General features: G+C 44.5%; 2 protein-coding genes across 3 annotated transcripts; both read left to right on the top strand.

Moving 5' to 3' along the window:
- LOC120498618 lies at window positions 1-11,695 on the top strand. The gene is made up of 2 exons (XM_039701596.1): window positions 1-123; window positions 10,289-11,695. Exon 2 carries the CDS (start codon window positions 10,394-10,396, stop codon window positions 11,693-11,695), a length of 1,302 nt encoding a protein of 433 aa, XP_039557530.1. The 5' UTR covers window positions 1-123; window positions 10,289-10,393.
- LOC120498747 (protein Shroom1-like) lies at window positions 11,693-19,714 on the top strand. 2 transcript variants are annotated; one of them, XM_039701811.1, is made up of 7 exons: window positions 11,693-12,090; window positions 13,578-13,639; window positions 14,338-14,913; window positions 15,290-15,440; window positions 16,556-16,594; window positions 16,670-16,828; window positions 18,924-19,714. In XM_039701811.1, exons 1-7 carry the CDS (start codon window positions 11,728-11,730, stop codon window positions 19,176-19,178), a joined length of 1,605 nt encoding a protein of 534 aa, XP_039557745.1. In that variant the 5' UTR covers window positions 11,693-11,727; the 3' UTR covers window positions 19,179-19,714. The 2 variants fall into 2 exon arrangements, with proteins under 2 accessions (XP_039557745.1, XP_039557744.1); XM_039701810.1 differs by having other exon boundaries at window positions 16,556-16,828; window positions 18,924-19,710.
- The last annotated feature ends 1,732 nt before the right edge of the window (window positions 19,715-21,446 follow it).

Below are 21,446 nucleotides of genomic sequence, written 5' to 3' on the forward strand. Positions count from 1 at the left end.
CCGGCCGCTGCCTCTGCTGCTGCTGCTCTGTCACCGCTGTGCCCACAGAGCGGGCAGTGCCTGCCGCTGGCACCCGGCACGGCCGGCAGCCTCCCCTGGCACGGGCCGGGCCTGCGGGGACAGGTGAGAGAGAGATGGGGACGGCCGAGCGTGTGGGGAGCTCGGCAGGCTGTGCCCTGCAGGGTGAGGGATGGGAATGGCCCAGGCTGTGCCCTGCTCAGCTGAGGGATGGGAATGGCCTCTGGCACCGTGTGGAGAGCTCGGCAGGCTGTGCCCTGCAGGGTGAGGGATGGGAATGGCCCAGGCTGTGCCCTGCTCAGGTGAGAGATGGGAATGGCCTCTGACACCCGGAGTGTGTGGGGAGCTCGCAGGCTGTGCCCTGCAGGGTGAGAGATGGGAATGGCCTCTGGCACTCGGTGTGTGTGGAGACAGGCTGTGCTCTGCTCAGGTGAGGGATGGGAATGGCCTCTGGCACCGTGTGGAGAGCTCGGCAGGCTGTGCAGGGTGAGGGATGGGAATGGCCCAGGCTGTGCCCTGCACAGGTGAGAGATGGGAATGGCCTCTGACACCCGGAGTGTGTGGGGAGCTCGCAGGCTGTGCCCTGCAGGGTGAGGGATGGGAATGGCCCAGGCTGTGCCCTGCACAGGTGAGGGATGGGAATGGCCTCTGGCACCCGGAGTGTGTGGAGAGCTCGGCAGGCTGTGCCCTGCTCAGGCTCTGCCTTACTGGCTGTGAGATCTCTGCGGGCACAGCTGGGACTGGGACCAGAGCACCGCCTTCTGTTTTATAAAGAGAATATTGGAGGTAGAAAATAGGCACTGTGTGTCCTCACTGGGAACATCCAGCTGGAGCTGACAGGTAACCTGGTGTGTGCAAGGTGTCCCTGCCCATGGCAGCCAGCGGGGAGCTGGACGAGCTTTAAGAACTGAATGATCTTTAAGGTACCTTCTAACCCAAAGCATTTTGTAGTTCTGTGATTCTAACAAAACCAAACAACATCTCTGTGTGTGTCTGTGTATGTCTGCCTGTGTGTGTGTGTGTTGTAGATGCCTGTACCTGGTACATATTGCCTTCAGCAGTTGCTGTGCTGTGTGTTTGGGTGTTTGCTTTATGCAAGAAAAGAATGAAAAGAACATTCTGGTTACTTTGGTGTTTATATTGTGTTTGCTGTAAGTCTGGAGAACACAATTCTGCTGATCCATGGTCTGAGTAGCTGCTCCTTAGCCTGTGGCTAAGTGCCTGTGTTTGGGGAGGGATTCAGTGAGATCCCAGCTGCAGACCTTTGGGGGCCACGGTGCATGGTGTCACTCGTCTCTCCTGACAAGCAGATTTTCCTTTACCTCGCAGGGTTCCCTGAGCAGCTGGGGGACACCACACGTGTCCTTGGCCCTCCCAGGGCTTGGTGCAGTTTGTGTGATCTGTGGTTTGGGTGCCCGAGCTGCCCTAGGCCGTGCCTTGTGGCACAGGTGGCACAGGTGCCAGTCTGGGTGCTCATGGCACCGTGGCACCGCTCACAGCGGGTTTGGGGGTCTCAGCAAAAGAGGAGTGTGCCATCCCAGCTGGGCAGCCTGGGGCAGGCAGAGCCCGTGGTCCTGCTGGGGAGGGATGACCTAAACCTGGTGCATCAGCCCATCCAGGGCCAGGCACGAGCTGGGTGGTGCTGAGAGCAGAAATGTTGGCACACAGCTGTGCAGGGGCTGTGTTCTCTGCCAGTCCTTTCTCCCCACCGAGGGCTGACTCGGCTCTCAGGGGCATCTGCTGCCAAATTCCACGTGCTCCCACCTGAGGCACCCTCTGTATCAGCCAGCCTGGGAACAGAGAATGGGGCAGGATGTCTGTTGGAAAATATTAAAACCACATTTTGAAATGTTTAACTTGGGGCTGGAAGCTGTCTTGGGCACACATGGTTGCGCCAGGCCACCAGAGCTTCAATGCTTGTCCTCGGGATCTCTGACTGTGAAAGGTGGCATTTTCATAGGGAAATGTGTGAATGTAACCAAATAATTGAGGGCAAAATTGAATTTGTAACAGAAAAATTATCTTTAAAATTCTGAAATTATCAGCGTGTTGTGGTGTATAAGGGACCAGTGGACATGGACATTCTGGAGTGTCACCTGCGTCTAATACAGTCACAGGAGCTCTGCTCTAACCTTGAGTGTGCAGATTATGTGGGGTTTTTAGAATAAATAAAATCTAGGTGTGTGTTAAATGAGTCAGGTAAAGGGTCTGGCAGGTAGACATTTTCACAGAGGAAATAGCTATTTTGATACAAAATGTACTTAATGATTCCCCAGCACAAGCAATGTTTGAGGCTAATGTTGAAATGCAGGTTACAGAGGACTGATTTGGGAACTCGGAGGGGAACTTCTGTAGAATGGGTTAAATACAGAAAGGTGGATCTGCAAAAGCTCACACCTTTCTGTTTGGAGGGGACTAGGTGGTATGAAGTGCTCCAGACAGGAAATCCCGTGGTCCCTTGCTTGTGTGCACCCAGCAGACCCTCTCACAGAAACTGCCCCTGCTCTCTGAGTGACTCACTGTGCTGCACTCACCTGCTCAGGGAAAGTCCCTCACAACACCTCTGAGTGCTGCCTTTTCCCAGAAATTAATTAAATTTTGCTTCCCCCAGCATTTTTCCTCTGCCATCTCCTGCCAGTCTTGCAGCTGTCTGGAGGGAGGCTGGAGGAGGGTGGGTTTGGTTTAGATACTGAGAAGAAATTCTTTCCTGTGAGGTGCTGAGGCCCTGGCACAGGGTGCCCAGAGCAGCTGTGGCTGCCCCATCCCTGGAAGTGTCCAGGCCCAGGTGGGATGGGGCTTGGAGCACCCTGGGCTAGGGGAAGGTGTCCCTGCCCAGGGCAGGGGGTAGAACAGGGTGATCCTTAAGGACCCTTCCAACCCAGCCATTCTGTGATGCTCTGTGCAAACCAAGGGTTTGATTTCTGCATTTTCTGATTTTCTAATTCTGAGCCACCCCCACCCCACTACTGAACCTGCTCTAATGTAACTATTGGCAACAGGGTGATCCTTAAGGGCCCTTCCAACCCAACCATTCTGTGATTCTGTGATGCTGTGTGAAGACCAAGGGTTTGATTTCTGCATTTTCTGATTTTCTAATTCTGAGCCACCCCCACCCCACCACTGAACCTGCTCTAATGTAACTATTGGATATGTCCAGATTATTTTTAACTACTAATCCAGGTTTTCATTTTTTGTTGTGGAGACCAGAGCTATGTTTAGTGAGATTAAGCATGAACACTAATGAATTCTGCCCAAACAATAGTTATGGGAAAATACTGGAATGCAATATTTGCCAAAGGACCAGAGCAGTCTAATGTATTATTTCTTGTGTATATTTGGTGGTTTCCTCTTGTTCCAGTGGAATGTTCTGTAGTGACTGGATACTGCATTACTGTCTGCCCCAGCCCAAAGGCAGGCATAACTGTATTTAACATCTGGATGAATTAGACTGAAAGCAGACATGCTCTGGAAAGGAATAGTTTCTGTCTCCTATGTCAAAATAAGAAAGAGCTAATGGCTTTTTTAAAATACCACATTAATTGATATGACTTCATAATCCTTGATTTATATACAAGAAAATAGAAGCACTAATATTGTTTGCCAGTTATATTTTAGACTGCTGCTATGAAAGACTGGAAAAGTTACATGATTTCCTGAGGGTAGTAAGGTATTTTAAAAATTAATTTGTAGTTAGGAGGAGTGCTGAGAAGGTGAGAGGCCTGAGTTCTGCTCCTGCTGTGGGACTCAAATGATTTCATGGTAAGGCAGAGTCCTACTGGTGTGGCAGAACAGAATTGAAGTTTGTAAGATACACTCTGAGGTTCAGGGAGATTGTTTTGGTGGATGAAGCTGCACTTCCCCCCATGTGCTTGCTTTCTCTCTGTTTCTCTCATGGCTCCAGTCTCCTCCTCACCTGTGTTCAGTGCTGGGAAGTTTTCCAGGTACCACCAGCTGATTCCTGTGCTCTCCTGTTCTCAGGGATAATCCAGGTGAGCCAGCTTGACCACGTCACCCTCTGCTCTGGGAAGGTCTGGTGGGATTCTCTGTCCCATATTTTACCTGGTACTTCCTAGATGGAAATGACTTTGGGAATGTAGTGAAGAGAGTGCATTTCTTTACCTTCATGAAGTTCACAGCACACAGTCTAAAGCTTAAAAAGTTCAGCAAAAAAGCTTCTTTTTACATTAAAGGACCAGAGAATGAACTTTTTGATCCATCTGAAGCCATAATTTAAACTATATAAACACATATATTTATATACATAGAAGATATAGATATATCATCTATCTAGATGATATAGATATAGAGATAGATAGATAGATAGGTGAACTGGACACTGCTCCTTCCCCAGTCAGTGCCTCTGGATCCATCCTTGCCTAAAACTGGAGCTGCAGCAGGAATGTTTGTTCTCATTGCAGGTTTGTCTGTGGAAAACATAACTACAGCATATAGAAATTGGAATCTGCAGTGTTGTTCTGGCAAGGACTCTTGGACTGCAATTACAGAGCCATCCATACAGCTGCTGAGAATAGTTTTATATTAGACTAAAGCATAGGTAGGTGCCAGAAAACCACAATTCCTCAAAGATAAGATGACTTCATGACATGTCCCAGCCAGCCATCCCTCTCTAGTGAGTTTGAGTGAGCGTCAGCTCTCCCAGAGCTCTGATAAAGCTGGAAAAGCCAAATTCTGATCCAGGCAGTGCTGGGAATACACTGGGTGTGGGGTGTGGGGCAGCTGGTGAAGCTGCCTGTAATAAGCACTTGGGTTTTTCTAATTATAGGCAATTATGAACATGTTTTTAAAACTGTTCTTGCACAGGTTGCTAACGAGCTACCAACTCATAGGAGTCTGAACAAAAACCACGTCAGTGGAAGGAGATGTTGAACTGAAATAGCCCTATTTAAAGGCCAGTTTCTTCTCTTGTGAGCTTGACTTGCTGCCTAAGCTGTGGGAAGCAGCCAGGAGTAGGTCAGGGGGACTATGAGAATTTTATTTTTCTCTGATATTTCTTGGACAGCCTTGCTGGGAAGCAGTCAGCATGGTAGAAATGAGAAAACATCTTTATTATAGATATTAATTAAATTCTATTCTGTTAATTAGTTAATTTAATAAAATATATAGGAATTCTAAAGACATGTTTAAAAATCAACAGTGTAATTGGATTTTTTTTCTTTTTGATTTTTAGTACTTTAGAGTCTGTAATTTTAATGCTCTTATGGTGTTTTTGTAGCCTGTAAAAACAATGGGGCTAAGTTTATGGCATCAAATGAACTTGATTAGATTTACAAAAGAAATAAGGGGAAATATGATGACATTAAAAGGGATGAAATGGAAGTGGTTAGGAAGAAATGCATACATTTGGGATGAAACTCTGATTTCTGGCAAAATCATTTTCTGAGAAGCACTTACAGAGTAAGTGTTTGGTGTTTAATAGAATAGAGACTAATGCTGATGGAAACCAAAAGAAATCTTTGAGGCTGAATAAGGAAAGTCAGGGAATTCAAGGACAATGGAGAGGTATGTAGTGGGTGACTGCTCTGATTAAAAGGTCAGACTCTGCTGGGTGCACATAAAAGGTCTCTCACGGGGCTGTGAAGCATTGCCAAACCTGATCTTCCTCATTAATTCCTTGGCCACAGACTGGGCCACAGCTCTCACCTCCAAAAGCAGTTTATTTGGGCCACAGCTTTTCATCACCCCACAGGCATGTCAGGCAGATTCCCAGTGTTCCTGTCCTTCAGTGGAATGGCATCCCTTTGGAAGTGGGGCCAGGGAGGTGTGGGATGGACCCATTCTGGTACTGTGGCTCCAGCAAAGCTCCCATGCTGGTCACAAGGGATCTCTTCCTCCTCAGAGAGCCTGGCCTAGCAGGGTGAGGAAGTTCAGGAAGGTTTGTCTGTGCCCCTACACAAAAAAGGGGACACTCAGATGCATTTTATCATTATTATTATTATTATTATTATTGTTGTTGTTGTTGTTGTTGTTGTTGTTGTTGTTGTTGTTATCATTACTTTCATCCTTCTCTAAATTTCTCATAACACTTAGATAGCTCCAGAAGCCTCAAGTGTGTATCCGTGGGTTTTACTGGAAATGTTTACATTCCTCAAACCATGGTGAAATTTATTTCTGTGCACACAAAGCACAAGCCTCTCTAAATCCCACTTAGTCTCTCTTTTGGGACTGTGTGACACTTTGACTTCCCTGGCTCCCAGTAGCAGGGTGAGCCTTCCCCAGGGCCTGGAAGCCAAATGTGAGGTTTTGTTCTTGGGTGTGGATGTACAATAGCCTTGGTGACCATTACCTACTGCACAATAGTTCTGGAAATTGCACTAAATGAGATGAACAGGGATTAGAGTCTTCAGAATTCCTAGCAAAATAATACAGATTAGCAGAAAGTGTGTTTTTCAAAGGCAATATAATCTGCTATGTTTGCCTTCCTGTTAGAAACCTAAAGTTGAAAACCCAAGGGGATAAAATTGTTTATTATAGGCTATAAAAATAATAATAATGGGAAAGTATCTATTAAAAAGAAAATACAGAGAAAGAGAGAAATAGTGACTTTCAGAGATGCTGGACACAAAGGCAATGCCAGCCACACTTTCCTGAATGTAGTCTCCTTCCGTTTCTCTCACCCTTTCAACATCATGTCAAAATGATGGAATCTGAAGACTTCAGACATTTGTCTGGAATTTCTGGATATTTCAGAGTCTGGTCAAAGAAGCAGCTCTTATTTCCAGACATCTCATGTCTCAGAGAATGCATCCCTGTTGTGCAGGGGCATGGCTTTCTGTCCAGGAAGACCTGGATGGAGACCTGGGAACCTGTGCTAGATCACCAGCTGCTGAAGGCTGCTGGGGTGCCAGAGACTGCACCTGACTTCCCCAGGATTTCTGCACCTGATTTCCCCAGGATCTGCACCTGACTTCCCCAGGATTTCTGCCCTGGGAAAGCCAGGAGGATCACCTGCTAAAGCAAGAGTCTCTCAGGTGATCTTTGGTAGCAATGAGATCTCAGGGTCTGGGGAGCAGATGGGTCAGGTGCTGCAGCCTGTGCAACCGACTGGAATCTGAAGAATTTCAGTTAATATTTACATCCAGTGTTTACCCTTTGATAAGGAACAGGTCATCCACTAAAATGACATAATATTGGTAGGTTGTCAAGGTGTTTGCTTTGTGTTTTGCACACTTGTTCTCTTCTGGAGAACACTTATGTGCTGTAGTTTGATCCGAATCAACAGCTGTGGGTTTCCCCTTTATTTTCATGGGGCTATCTGTATAAGAAGGGCAATTACACAACAAGAGAGCTAGGAAGGTTTGAACTCTGATTGTGTTTATTAAGGAAAATTCTCATTCTTGCTTCTGTGATGCAAAGATTGTGTTGGTCACTTCAAGGGAGCTCCACAAGTCCACAAATTATTGCAGACTGTGTTATGTGGCAGGGACCATTTTTCCCGGGTTTTGAGGGCAAATCACAGAGAGAATACCTCTGTGTCTGGTGGGTGATGATTTGTTTGGGCAAGCATTGTAGAACACTGCAGGTGAGTTACAGATCAATTATGGCACCTGGCAAACTCTAAATGAGGTCAAACAAGACCAAACTGTAATTATAATAAATCTTGCCCTTATAAGACAGGTAAGTTGTTCACTGACTGTGGTTTGGAGCCACTAGGTTTTCTCTGTACAGTTAATTTGCCAGACATGAGGCTTTGGCATACTGAGTTGATTGCAAAGAATTCAAGATTGTGCAATGCAAATCACCTTTCCCTAGAACAGAACAGGTTGATATGGATGGAAGTTAAGTTAGTCTCTGTTTTTAACAACAAAAAACAGCAAGCAAACAACTTTGGAATGTAATAGGTTGATAGTGGTTTTATTTCTTCCTTGAGCATGGGGTGGATATACTTCCCTGCATGCTTACACTGTTACTACACTTCCCTTCATCTTTCACTGGTTTTGGTTCTGCTACACTTTAACATTTTTCTTCTTGCTTTCAGTGTTTACAATGCAAGTTTTGCAAGTGGGTCTGGAATGGCACATTGTATTCCAGCCTTGCCAGAATGTATCTGAGACCCAGAGGCAGCACAGTCCCCGAGGGAGCTCTACCACCTCCCCATGAGAGCAATAATCATTGCTCATGTCAGCTGAGTTTTAAGGACATTCATGATTTTCTCTTACATGGCAAAGAGAGGGCAGTTTCCTCACAGTTCTTTGAACACATTGAGATAAACAATTCTGCTGCCAGGGTTTTAGGAAATACCCTCTTCAAAAGAAATAAGACAAGTTTTCCCTAAGGTGTGTTTCAGTATCAGTCAGAGCTTCTTACCTCAGTCTTCTAAGGTACTGAAATGGCATTTCCTACTACTTCTGGTGTCATCATCAAATCCTGAGTCAAAAATTCTTCTCTGTATTGCCAACTTCACTGTAAATCCAATGAGGAGCTTGAAACAATGGGGGAAAGGAGATCTTGAGAATGACTGGTGTAGGAAACCAGGAGAGCACTTCCAATGATAGACATGAACTAAATCACAACAGTTACTTGGATTCCAGACATTGCTGTGAAAAGTTAGAGCCAAATTCTCACTGTAAATCAGGGTGGCTCCATGAACTTCCATGGAACTGTGCCAGCACATCCCAGACAAGGACTTGGCTCCATCTGTTTACAGCAAGAGCTGCTTGGAGAGGTTCCACTGGGAGAAAAATTTAATTAAAAAAGGGAGATAAGAATGACAGAGCAATCTATCTTCTGGATCTCCTGTGGAATGTGGCTCCTATGGGGTTTGATCCTGTGCACCCACAGCACCTCCAGGTCCTGCTGAGCTCTCCCAGGGGTCACTGCCCTGGCCCAGACCTCCAGGGCACCCCTAGGAAATGGAGCTGCAGTGGGACACACCCTGGTACCCTCCCAGTCTGCACTGAGTGTCATTGAAATCATTCAATGATTCTTTTCATCAGTGGTTTCAGAAAATCCAAGGTTTTCCTTTCACCAAGTATCTAAGGTTTTTGTTTCTTTAAATTCCTCAACACACCGTGGTGGAAAGGATGGGGAATGGCATCACCAGCCACTGATGCTTCTTATTTCCTTTGTGACCCTGTTATTCACAGACAGACAATTAAATTTCACAACTGTGTTTTAAATCATCTGTGAAGAGGGAGAGAACTCCAAACATCCTTGAGTTGGTTTCTTACTAAAATGTTAAAAAACAAGACAAACACCCAGGCAAAAAAAAAAAAATCCAACAAAAAACCAGCAGGCAAATTACCACTTTGTGATGTTAGGCTGTTTTCATTTCCCAGAAACTAGTTAATTTATATAGTGTGCCCCACCAGTCCAAGTTTCATTTATAGATTAACTTGTGTATTTTGGCTCCTATCCATCCCTTCCTTTGGCTCAAAATGAATGATACCAGGACTGTCTTTGAAACAAGGCAGGAATGTGATTTTTTTTTTTTTTTTAATTAAGGAGAAACATCACCCTGAAACCTCTCTTTCTGCCAGCTTTTTGAGGTTCCACCACAGAAATATGATATTGGGAATGGCAGATTAGTGTCTGGTGAGTTCCACCTTTATGAATGAATCAAACGTAATATTCTGGAGGGATCTGGACACAGTTTGTGTCTCCTCAGAAGGCATTTTACTGGAGCAGCTTGATGATGAAGCTTTTCAAGATCGTTTGTTTGCTTTCTTTTAATAAGTAATCCATTTCTAGAGCTGGTTTAAATGAGAATGACTAAACAAGGCTGCTGGTTAGCACCACTCTGGTGCCAGGTTCAGTCTGTTATTTGGGGCTCCTGCTGCCTGGAGCAGCTCAGGGGGTTTGAAGGTGGCAGAGGTGGCTGAGAGGGTCAGGCTGCTGGTGTGGAATCTCCTGCTTGTTTTCTCTTGGTCCGTTGGGTTGCTGCTTGTGGAGATCCATTTGTTAAACTGAACCTGTGGGCATCATGCACAGCAATCAGAGAGCAACTGTCAAGTGCTGCTGATAAACACCGGCTGTTTTCCAGACTGCAAAACCTCTGTATTTGTCATATGTGAACTCTATGCTGGTGCTTTTTCCTCGTCCATTTGGGGGTTTGCAGGGGAGTTTTGAGCTGCAGCCATAAATATCTGGCTATATTTTAAAATCTGTGACTTGGGACTGACAGCAGAATGTCTCATCAAGATGCTCTGTCAGTCTCAAGCACCTTTTTCTAGGACACTGGGAAAGGTTTTCCAAGATGTGCCAGGAGAATCCTCCCACTGTGTCTTTTTCACACATTTCTCTTTCTTTTTAGGATTCTCTAGATATTATTGGAATGTAACTGTAGAGAAAAATGTTCATTTCTAACAACTCGGTTGTGGACTTCTAATCAGACTTGGATTTCTGGAAATACTACAACATGACTTCAGCTGGGAATGAGATCGAAAGATGGACTCACAGGCAGGGTGGCAGGACTGAGAAGCTGCTAGAGCCTGTGGCCTCTCCTGAAAATGATCACCTTTTGTCAGTGAAGTCAGACAGCAGCATGGACCATCTCTTGCACCTCCCTGGAAGGGCAGACTCTGCTTACAGCTCTTTCTCAGGAGGCTCAAACATCCCAGAGAACCCCACACCACCGTGCCATGGTGAATACATCTGTGTTCCTCCAGAGCAGTCCCCGTACATGGACTCAGAATATGTGACAGGAATTTATAATCTCAGTGCTGCCCACTCTGCCCTCAGATCCCCCCAGCCGTACACGGCACCAGAGCTGAGCAGCTCCCATGGCTGTGGGATTGCTCCTGCCCAGAGGAGTTCAAATCAGGGCCCTCCAGCCCTGGCAGCACCTCTGCTGTGCCCTCCCTCACGCCACGAGAGCTGTGACACCACTCACAGGCACTGGGACAAGGCAGGAGACAGACAGGGCTCTGCAGGGCAGGCAGCTCCTGCTGTGCAGCACCGCCAGCCCGCAGACAGGGATGGACCCTGGAGTCAGCACTGGGATGCACTTACAGAGCAAGATGTAGGGCCTCCTAGGGAAAGGCCTCTGGAAAACAAGGGCCTTTCTTCTGATTTTACAAAGGTATCAAAAGTTCAGCCATTAAAGACAGAGGGAAACGCAGAGTGGAGCCTATCACAACAACCTACAAAGAGAAGCAATCCACACATTTTCAGGAGACCTTCTTCTTTCATTTTCCAAGAATATTTAAAGACAGACTCTGTGGCAAATGTTCCCAAAATACTTTCTGCATGTAATTCAGGTCATGGTAACAAAATTCCCAAAGAGATGAACTCCAAATCCTATCACCAAGCACATTCCAAACCCAGTGCTGTTAATGATACACAGGAAGTCAAACAGTGTCCCAGGGGTGTGTGTAAGGCAGGTGCCAGAGAAGCAGCTCTGCCAAGCACTGTGCCAGGGCCCAGCCAGAGGAAAGAGTCCCTGCCCTGTGCTCAGGGCCCACTCCATGCTGAGTGGCATTCAGACATGGATCAGGACGTGTTTGAGGACAGCTCAGAATTAAAATACATGGAGAATGCTCTTCTAAATAAAAATGCTCCCAGGAAGCTGAACAGTTATGCAGACAAAAATCAGTGCAATGATTCTGAAGGAAAAATTATGAGCAATATTAGGGAACCAGTCCCAAACCAGCAAAACAAAGTGCAGAGATCACCACTGTCCTGCAGCTGCAATGCTGTGGGAGTGGAGCACCCGAGCTGAAACAAATCCAGCACAGTGCACTGGTCAAATACATGGAACGAAAGATCAGTCAAAGGCCAGGGGGGTCACAACACCTCCCACTGCATAAGCCACCCCTGCAGGAGAGACTGTCAAATCCCAAAGGTCCTCCTGGCCACATTTCCAACCCAAATGGAAGCAGGAAGGTGCAAAATGATGAGGTTTTCTGCCAACTTCTCTCTGAACAAAAATCACCAGATGTTTCTCCACCTTTGCCTTTTGCTCCCCCACTGAAGGTGAGCAGCAGGTGTGATCCCAACCAAGGGGACAGGAGCTGTACCAGCAAGTGTCCATCAGCTGAAAGTCTCCCACAGGCAGGGGGTTCTGCAACTGGGAGACTTCCTGAGAGATCAAAATCCACTTCTTCTTCCACACAGGTAAGACACCAGTACCTGAAGGGGGCATAAAGAAGGTCAAGAGGGACACTGGCACTTGAAGATGCATTTGCAGAGAACACGTGCTGTATGCAGAATGAGGCTGTTTGTGCTCTAGCAGTCCCAAAAAAGGTCATTCCAGGGAGAATTTTATAAATCACCTACCTTTTTTGGCTCATGAATTTGAAAGAGAGTAGCTGTCAATATTGTTAAGGAGAATATAGAAGATAAAGGACCAATAAATAAATAATTAAACATGCCACTATAATTAACCTACGGAAGTGACTGACAAATTTCCACCAATGCTGAATTTCTGAATTGTTATGAGAGTAGAAGTATCCTTTGTTGACAGCTGTTTTTTTGTTTTCTAGGGGAAAAATATCAGTGCTACCTAGGAAGAGCATAATAGCAATTTAATTAATAAAAAAGAGATAGACAAAAACATCCCCAAAGATTAAAAAAAAAAAACAACTAACAAAACCCAAACCTTTCCCCCTAGAAAAAAAAACAACAACAACCAAACAAAAAACTACCCAAAAAAAACCCCCCCACAAATATTGTATTTGCGGGGTCCCTCATGGCGGGAAGGAATGATGAATCTGACTCCATATTCTCAGAAAGCTAATATATTATTTTATGGTACTATAGAAAATATCAGTGCTACCTAGGAAGAGCGTAATAGCAATTTAATTAATAAAAAAGAGACAAAAACATCCCCAAAGATTAAAAAAAAAAAAAAAACAACTAAAAAAACCAAAACGTTTCCCCCTAGAAAAATTTCCTATCCTCTAAGCTGAGGGTTGGTCAAATTCTGTTTTTCAGTCACATTATTGTAAATCTGCAAAAAAGAGTCCAATGAATTGATGAGGGTTTTGTAAAAAAAAAAAACAACAACAACCAAACAAAAAACTACCCAAAAAAAACCCCCCCACAAATATTGTATTTGGGGGGTCCCTCATGGCGGGAAGGAATGATGAATCTGACTCCATATTCTCAGAAAGCTAATATATTATTTTATGGTACTATATTATATTAAAGAATACTATTCTAAACTATACTAAAGAATACAGAAAGGATACTTACAGAAGGCTAAAAAGATAATAATGAAAACTCGTGACTCTTTCCAGAGTCCCGACGCAGCTTGGCTGATTGGCCATTGAGTCAAATCAACTCACAGCAGAATCCAATGAAACAATCACCTGTTGGTAAACAATGTCCAAACACATTCCAAAGCAGCAAAACAGAGGAGAAGCAAATGAGATAATAATTGTTGTCCTTTTTCTCTGAGGCTTCTCAGCTTCCCAGGAGAAAAATCCTGGGCGAAGGGATTTTTCAGAAAATATGAATGTGACACACAAACAAACAGAAAAGCTCAAACCTCAGTGAACCTACTTGGAGCTCTACCATCAGCTTCCCTTTCTGGGGATAACAAACAGGGGAGAACATTAAGCAGCTGCCTAAGTGCCCCAGTGTGCTGTTTTCCCTTGCAGGACGCGTGCAGATGTGCCAGAGGTGCAGCAGCACCGGGCCGGCGCTGCGGGAGCTGCCCCAGGTAAGGCTGGGGGCTGTGCTGGCCGCAGCCCGTGTCCCGAGGGTGGGACCCCAGCGCTGCTCCCGCCTTCGCTCTGGGAACCCCTCGTTGTCCATACGGGAATATTCAAATATTCAGCCTTTAAAATCGCTTCCACCGCGGGAAGTGCTCCTGAGCACTGTCCCTGCTCCATCAGATCGCTGGGATCACAGCTCCCTCATCCGAGCCTGGAGAAAACAGCATTTCCAGCAGCTCGGAGATGCCCACTCCTGGAGAATATGTGCAGTCAGGATTGTTGCAATAGGGGATTTTGGTGTGTTTCTTCAAAGGAAAAAAAAAGCTGTGCCATTTGCACATCACTGACTAGGAAGTTTGTGTTTTAACTCTCCGTATTTGTTTTGCTAGTTTGAGGAGCATCAAGGGAAATAAACATCTGAAGTCTGTCTCAGCAAGGCAATGATGTTGACTTTTGTAGTGAAAGAATTCCCACTCTTTCAAAAATATTCCAGTGGTTTCTAGAGACTTGAATGGCTTACGGAAAAAAAGAAATTAAATTTTTTCTTATATTTCCTAGTTTAGCAGGTTAGCATAAAAGTAATTGAAAGTTCCAGACAGAACCATAACATCAGAAACATTGATCATAGCTCTTAAACGGTTTTTAAAAAATCTGTTACAAGAGGGAATGTCTCAAATAAAAGGAACTGTCTTCTTCCTTACAGTTTCCGTGATGCTGAGGAAGATGGACCCAAGAATCATGAACATAGTGACACAACTGGACATGTGTGTGGCCAGGATAAAAAGGAGCAAACTCCTGAAACCCCCCTTCCTGTCCCAAGAGGTGGAAGCAAGGAGAGTGCTCGAGTGGAGGAGGAATGCAGAACTCAGTCTCCGGGTGGGAATGCTGCACTCCAGCATCCAGAGCAGCAGCCTGCAGCTTCTCCAGAGCAGGGAATGGATCTCCATGCAGCACCAGCTGAGCCTCACCAAGGACACAAACATGCAGCCAAAGGTCTCCTTGCCCAGGAAACATCCATGCACAGCAACCACGATGATGTTCCCCTGGACAGGGACACACACCTGCCCCAAAGGAGGCTGCAGACTTCTCAGGAGCAGCGATACCAAGAGCTTGCTATGGAGATCATTGCCAAAGACAGCTCCCTGGTGGACATTCTCATGCCTCATCCTCTTAGAAAAACTGCTTTGGACCTGATGGAGGGTTTGTTTCCTGTTAACATTTCCATGCTGGATAAATCACGCAGGAAAAGGAGAAAGGCACAGCATGTGCAGGAGAATGAGTAAGTAGGCAAAACCAATTATCTAGCACTTTGGTCTGTTTTAATGTAGAGATACTATACATACTGGTATGGTAGTAGTAAGATGAATTTGAGCACATTGTTTCATTTTTGTTTCATTAGAAAACACATCGCTTTCTGATTTACATACCAAGAAATGTCTGAGGGATGCAGTATATCATGGAAGAAAAGTGGTTCAGTGCTTCCTTATTAAAGGGACTGTGACAGACCTAGGCTCTATATCTTCTAGACAATTAGAAGATCTCCTGTGGTGAGAAGAGAGGAGAGTGATCCTGAAGTCAAGATGGATAAAACCATTAATTCAGTATTTGTGAAGAAAACTGTGTTTGCTTTGGGTATTTATTTTCTGTTCCAATAGCAGGAAAAGCCATGGAGGTGGACCAGAAGAATGTCCAAAATCTGAGCATGAAACCAAGCAAAGGAGCAAAGATCCTGCTTCTATGAGAAACCAAGTCCTGAAGAGGAACAGAGACAGCACAAATGAGCTAGATGACATCACATCTAAGAAGGTATGTAAATGACCTTCACAAGAACCACTGTTTTTCCATCATGACAAAGAAATTCTTATTCGTGTCATTATTACTATGGATATTTCACAGGTAACTTTGAATCAATTTTTGCCAGTAGGTGAAGTCCTGGCAAATTGGCATATTGATCATAAGTGGTAGGATTTAAATCCTGCCTGATTTGACTCAGATCTCTCATCTATCATCATTAAAGGTTTCCTTGCACAGCTAGCTCCTGTGCAGCAGCAGCAAACTCCCAATTTAACAGTCAAATCTAATCTCAAAATCTGTAAAATAAATTAGAACTGGCAGCCTAAATAAGAAATATTCTTTACTCTGAGAGCTGGCAGCAGCTTCTGCACGTTCCAGTGTCCAATTAATTCCATACATGCAGAGAATGGGGGGCACAGCTGGACAGTGACAGAAGTATGGATCTTGGAAGGGTGATTATGTAGCTTTGCATAGTTAAGTGGGCTTTTCCCCTGGCCATGCTCCATCTCAGGTAATGACAATCTGCCTTCCTGAGGCTCCTCCTGCTGTGCACATTACCTGCTGGCTAACTGTGCCCCCATTCATGGTGGCACTGTGCAGCTCCCAAAGAGCTGATGGTGTGCTCCCACTCAGGTCTTGAGGCCTTTTTCCATATAATTTCCCTATGAAACAGCCTCCTCTGATTGGCCTGCTTGAACTGCCCATGGAGCTGACTTTTTCTGTGCATATGATAAGTGAAATTCCAATCAGTTCTTCCAAAGCTTGGTGCAGAGCTGGGACTTCATGCTCATGTCTTAGAACAACAACTGTGTGTAATCATGTTGTAATCTTTATTGCAGTTCCCTTCTGACTGATTGGAAGCTCTCTGAGCCAGAGAATATATCACCACCTAAGGTGATTACCAGTAATTTGCTTTTCAGAGTTTGAGAATTAAGTACAGCTTAGAAAATACTGCTGGGTTGGTTTTCTTTTTCCCATTTTTTTCTTTCCTGTAGCTTAAAATTATTTTAAAAGTAAAAAAAAAAAATTGGCAAAGACGATGAGAAGAAAATCCATTCTCTAGAACTGATACGGATTCTCTCTGGCAGTAACAGCTCCTGTAATTTTTTTTGTTGTTGTTTTTGCAGCTGGAACTCATGGCCAGTCTCCAATCCAGGCTGCAGGCACTGTGGGAGGAGCAGGAGCTGGTTCTCCTGGAAGTCAGGGAATGTGCCAAGTGGGGCGAGGAGCTGGAGGTGCTGCTGCGGGAGCTGTGCAAGCCCAAGGAGTTCGAGCGCTACCTGATGTTCATCGGGGACCTGGAGAAGGTGCTGAGCCTCTTGCTCTGCTTGTCCAGCCGCCTGGCCCGCGTCCAGAACGCCCTCAGCAGGGTGGATGGCAGCACGGAGCCTGAGGAGAAGGTGAGAGACAGCAGAGCTGCTGAATTGGTTTGGTTCTCTTCTCCCCAGGTGGGAATTCTTTGTGTCCCAGGACGGGCCATGTCCCCAGCAGAGCAGAGCAGAGCAGGTCCCTGGTGAGGAGCAGGGTACAGTGCAGAGAGAGCCTGCAGCTGGGGGCCAGCAGCAAAACCTTGAGAGGCTCCAAGCCAGAGGGGTGGCCTTTGGAGCCTTGGGCTGCTCCCTGGAGAGTAGCTCCAAACCTGTGCTTTTTGTGGGTTTATTTCTCCATTGATCATTTCATTGCGTTAATTACTGCCTTTGAAATCATATTTCACTGAATGGGTTTGTCCTAGTGAGCAGGAAGGTGTGCTCATAACTTGAGATAAAGCTCACTGTAGTATAACTCAGCTAGCCAGCTTTGATGGAAACTGAGGATTTGTCTCATTCACCAGGAAATAATTTCAACTCTTGCAAAGTCTCCTTTTTGCTGAAGAAGAAAAGCCAAATTTATCCCAGGAATTATGTTTCCCTGCTATGCTTATTGCTCTTAGACATGTTTTTATCAACACAATACTTGCTGTTATCTCTCTTTTGGAAATTGGAAAAGCATAGAGTTAGAATAATTGGGATTTTTTGGAGCTGTGTTGCTACTGACCTGTATCTCTGGAGGTTCATCATAGTTCACACACAGAATAGCACTAAAAAGGTTCTCTCATGCAGTGTGACATAGAGAGCCAGGATTCACCTCTTCCAAAATGTCAGTTGTGTTAATGTGAATAATTTTAAGCAGTATTTCATGCTTACTTTCACTTTATGGTAGGCAGGAAAGGTGTTGTTTCTCTGGTATTACATTTAAGTTCTTCATAGGAAACACATTTAAATAATTTATTCAAATATTTGAATAAAATGCCTGGTAAAGTCTTGGTTAAGTGCCAACGTTTTTAACAGACATCTCCCACTGGATGCATTTGCCCTCATGTCAGCAAAAACAGCAGTCTCAATCTTTTACTCCATTTTTAGGGTGTCAGTAGTGACCGTTGCTCTGTGCTCTATTTATGGACAGTGTCCTGAAACAGAACATTTTCCAACAATGTAATCCCCATGAAAATTATTACAGCTGAATGAGAATTAGGTAAAGGTGAAACGTACAAAAATCCTGTAGAACAAGCAAAGCCCAACTCTTTGAAAGAAGCCTTTGATACTGTCTACATGACAGTTATTTTATCACACTGATGCCTTTCTGTAGTCTTAAAAAATTGAGGGCCAGACACAGTTAAGGGATAAAGGGTTCTTACTTTGGTATTTAAAAAGGATCTTTATGGTGCCCCACTTTGCTAAAGTGGAATGCACTGCAATGCACACACATGGTAGATGGCATATACAATTTATAGACCTTACAAATTAGCATATCTAACAAAGGTGCCCCAATGAGAGGCTTGGAGGAATAGTGTGATCTCCCCCCACCCTGAGGAATTCCCCCTGAGGCTAAATCTTAGTTTCCAGGGTATGTCTACAGAGAACCTTGGTTTCCCAAGATAGTGTAGGGTTTTCCCACCTCCACCTGTGAGGCCTCCAAGGTGTTTGGTATCTTGGCTTAACAGAATACCAGGACTATGCTAAATTGTCAGACTTGAGGAATTACAAGTATGCATGCTAAGAGTACTGAGGATATGTAAAAAGTATATAAAAGGTAGATAAAAGGCAAAAAATCATCTTGGCATAAACATGCACCTTTTAATAGAAGCTACTCTATCTTTTTAATATGATAGTGGCACTCTGGCCACATGCAACACACAAAACAAAAAAATACATACCTTAAAGAGCTTCTAATTGAATGAAGATTGTTACAGGATACTTTAAAGTGACAAGAATGTTAATATTGATTTTTTTTCATGAGGGCAACATAGGAGAAATGAGCCTTGATGGCATTTACTGTGTCTCTACCTTACAAGCCACAAGAATGAGTAATTCAATTGAGAAAAAACTCAGGTGGAACACAAAGCCCACAAGAGGAAGTAATTAAATTAAATTGACTGTGGCTTCCAAATGAAGAAATAGAGCCTGCCAGGAATGATGGGTTCTCATGGTGTGCTGCTTTGTTCTTTGATTTCACCAGCAATCGCTGAATGAACGGCACAAGCTCTTGTCTCGACAGCGGGAAGATGCAAAGGACCTGAAGGAGAATCTGGACAGGAGAGAACGTGTGGTCTCTGGAATCCTTGCCAAATACCTGACAGAGCAGCAGCTCCGGGATTATCAGCACTTTGTTCAAGTCAAGACCTCCTTGCTGATTGAACAGAAGGACCTCGAAGAGCAGATTAAATTTTTCGAAGAACAATTAGAAAATCTCGAGCAAAGCATCCCCATCTAACACCCACCACCAGGCCAAACATTTTTATATGTTATATGGGATGTTTCCCTGGAAATCCACAGGCACTCTTCTCCCAGGGTTCAGTTTGGTGGATTCTTCCAATCCTGTTTGTGCCACAGCACTAAGGTTCAGATGCTTTGGGATGCTCCAGGCACACTCTGACAGCATCTCACAGTGTGTAGCAAACTGCCTTGTGGACATGACTGATAGGATTCATTGCTCCTATTAACTGAATGTGTATTTCCCCTTCCTCTTGTCTGTCCATCTGTTTCCAGACTGACATCATCTCAATAAAAGAACCCTACAAATATTTGCCTCTTGTGGGTGGGTTGAGTGTTTGAAAAGAAAAATTATGTGGGTGTTCAGATTTGAATTGGTGATTGCACAAAGCCATAGAAAATGTTATGGACCATTTCAGTGAAGCTCCTGCACTCATTTCTACTGTTTATATGTGTGACACAGTAAAAATACACTGTAATGAAAGAAAATAATTACTTCCTTTCTTGGCAGTTGTCACCCATGAGTCTTTCCTGGCTCTGTGTAATCCTGGTAGGCTGTTCAGAGGAGGTCAGAAAAAGGGTGATCTTCACTGACATCAAAGAGCCAATCAGTGATGTAGCCAGTTTAAATGAACGGGTTTGGGAATCACAAACTGTGAGCTTATTCCTGCACAGTCATTTGCAAAGTCCTTGCTGTGCTTTTGAAGAATTCATTTTTCAAGCAGCACCTTCAGGACATTGTTTTTAGGAAGTTTTCAATTGTCAGTATGCACAAAAAACCTGAACATGGAGGGGAAAGATCTGCTGCAGGCTGGGCCAGGAGGAACCACTGGAAGAGATTATTCAGTTTCAATGAGACTTTATATAAATCCCTTGGCAAAACTCTTTTAAGCCAGTGTTTGCATTGAGTCAAACCAGTGATGTTGCTGTATGTAAAATCTCACTATGTTTTGTTTGCAAGAATTCAATGAGAACAATATTCAACCTAAACTACATATCTAGACCATGAATAAGGCAGCCACTAATTGAACTCAGGTTTCTTCCACAGCCAAAACAGATGTTCATTGTGCCATGATGATGGCATTTCCTTACCAATAAATGTTTTACTCCTGGCTACAGTAAGTATCCCCACCACTGAGAGAAGCTGTCTGCTCCTGAGGAATCTTTGGAAGTGCATGTCACTGGGCACAAGAACTCTGGGAGCACAGTGACCAAGCTGCCAAGTGTGGTTGTCTGAATACCTGAGGGAAAATGGCCAGACACTGTAGAGCCTGTGAGTAATCTGCACAGTGGTTCTCACGAGGCCAAAAATACAGGCTTTTAATACATAAATCAGAGAGCTGCCTTTTGAAAATGGTCTTTAAAATAACAAAAGCAATGTTAATGGAGTCAGTGGAGAATTTATAAAATATAAACAATGTTAAATGAGCTGTTTACATGATTTGAGAAGCCTGACTTGAAGGTGCACTTTATTCTTATTATTCCTAGTTGAGGGAAAAACACCTGATTGGAAATAGGTGTTTTGTAATTGAAGCTAATGCTTGCTTTTAAGGGGAAAAATGGTTCTGCCCTGTTTAGCTTATCTTTTTAGGGCACTGTGTCATGAGGAGGGCAATTGCTACCCCTTCCACAACAGGCACTCACATGTATGCTTCAAAAATATTATTTTAAAAGAAAAAATAGGCTCCTGTACCAAGTGTTAGATTTAAATTCCAGGCAAAGTGAAAAGTGGACACAGGCAAAGTGAAAAGTGGACACAGTGACAGCATCAGAACCTCTCTGCAGGCAAGCAGAGATCCCCTTTCAAAGCACCAGCAGGTGTGGATTGTCAGGTGGGTCTCAGTTTTGATACTGATCATTTGTTAAAAATTTATCAGGAGGGTAATGGTGAAAGTTGATGCTGGACCTCAGCCATGTGCAGCATTCCTGGCACACCAACATACCAAGTCATGGTTAGTGCTCCTTTCTGCTTGAGTCAGCTGTGGCCTCTGAAGGTACAGACTGAAGCCAAGAAATAGTTTAAGCACATGCTCTTGAATCCTATTGCCTTTTACTGAAAGTTTGGCATTTAGAGCACTAGTTACATCCCCATACCAACACATGGCAGCTTTTTCCCAACTTCAGCTCATGCAGCGTAGAAGGCAGGATGGCCAGAAATGCAGAGCATCTTCATTTTACAGCACTGTGACCCCACACTGCTCCACACAGCTTTTTCTGACCAGTTACCATCAGAAGACAAAATCAAGACCTGAACTCTCAATAGCAGTAA

This window comes from Passer montanus, unplaced genomic scaffold (assembly GCF_014805655.1).
Source record: "Passer montanus isolate IOZ18808 unplaced genomic scaffold, ASM1480565v1 scaffold15, whole genome shotgun sequence".
In the NCBI taxonomy this organism is placed as follows: domain Eukaryota; kingdom Metazoa; phylum Chordata; class Aves; order Passeriformes; family Passeridae; genus Passer; species Passer montanus.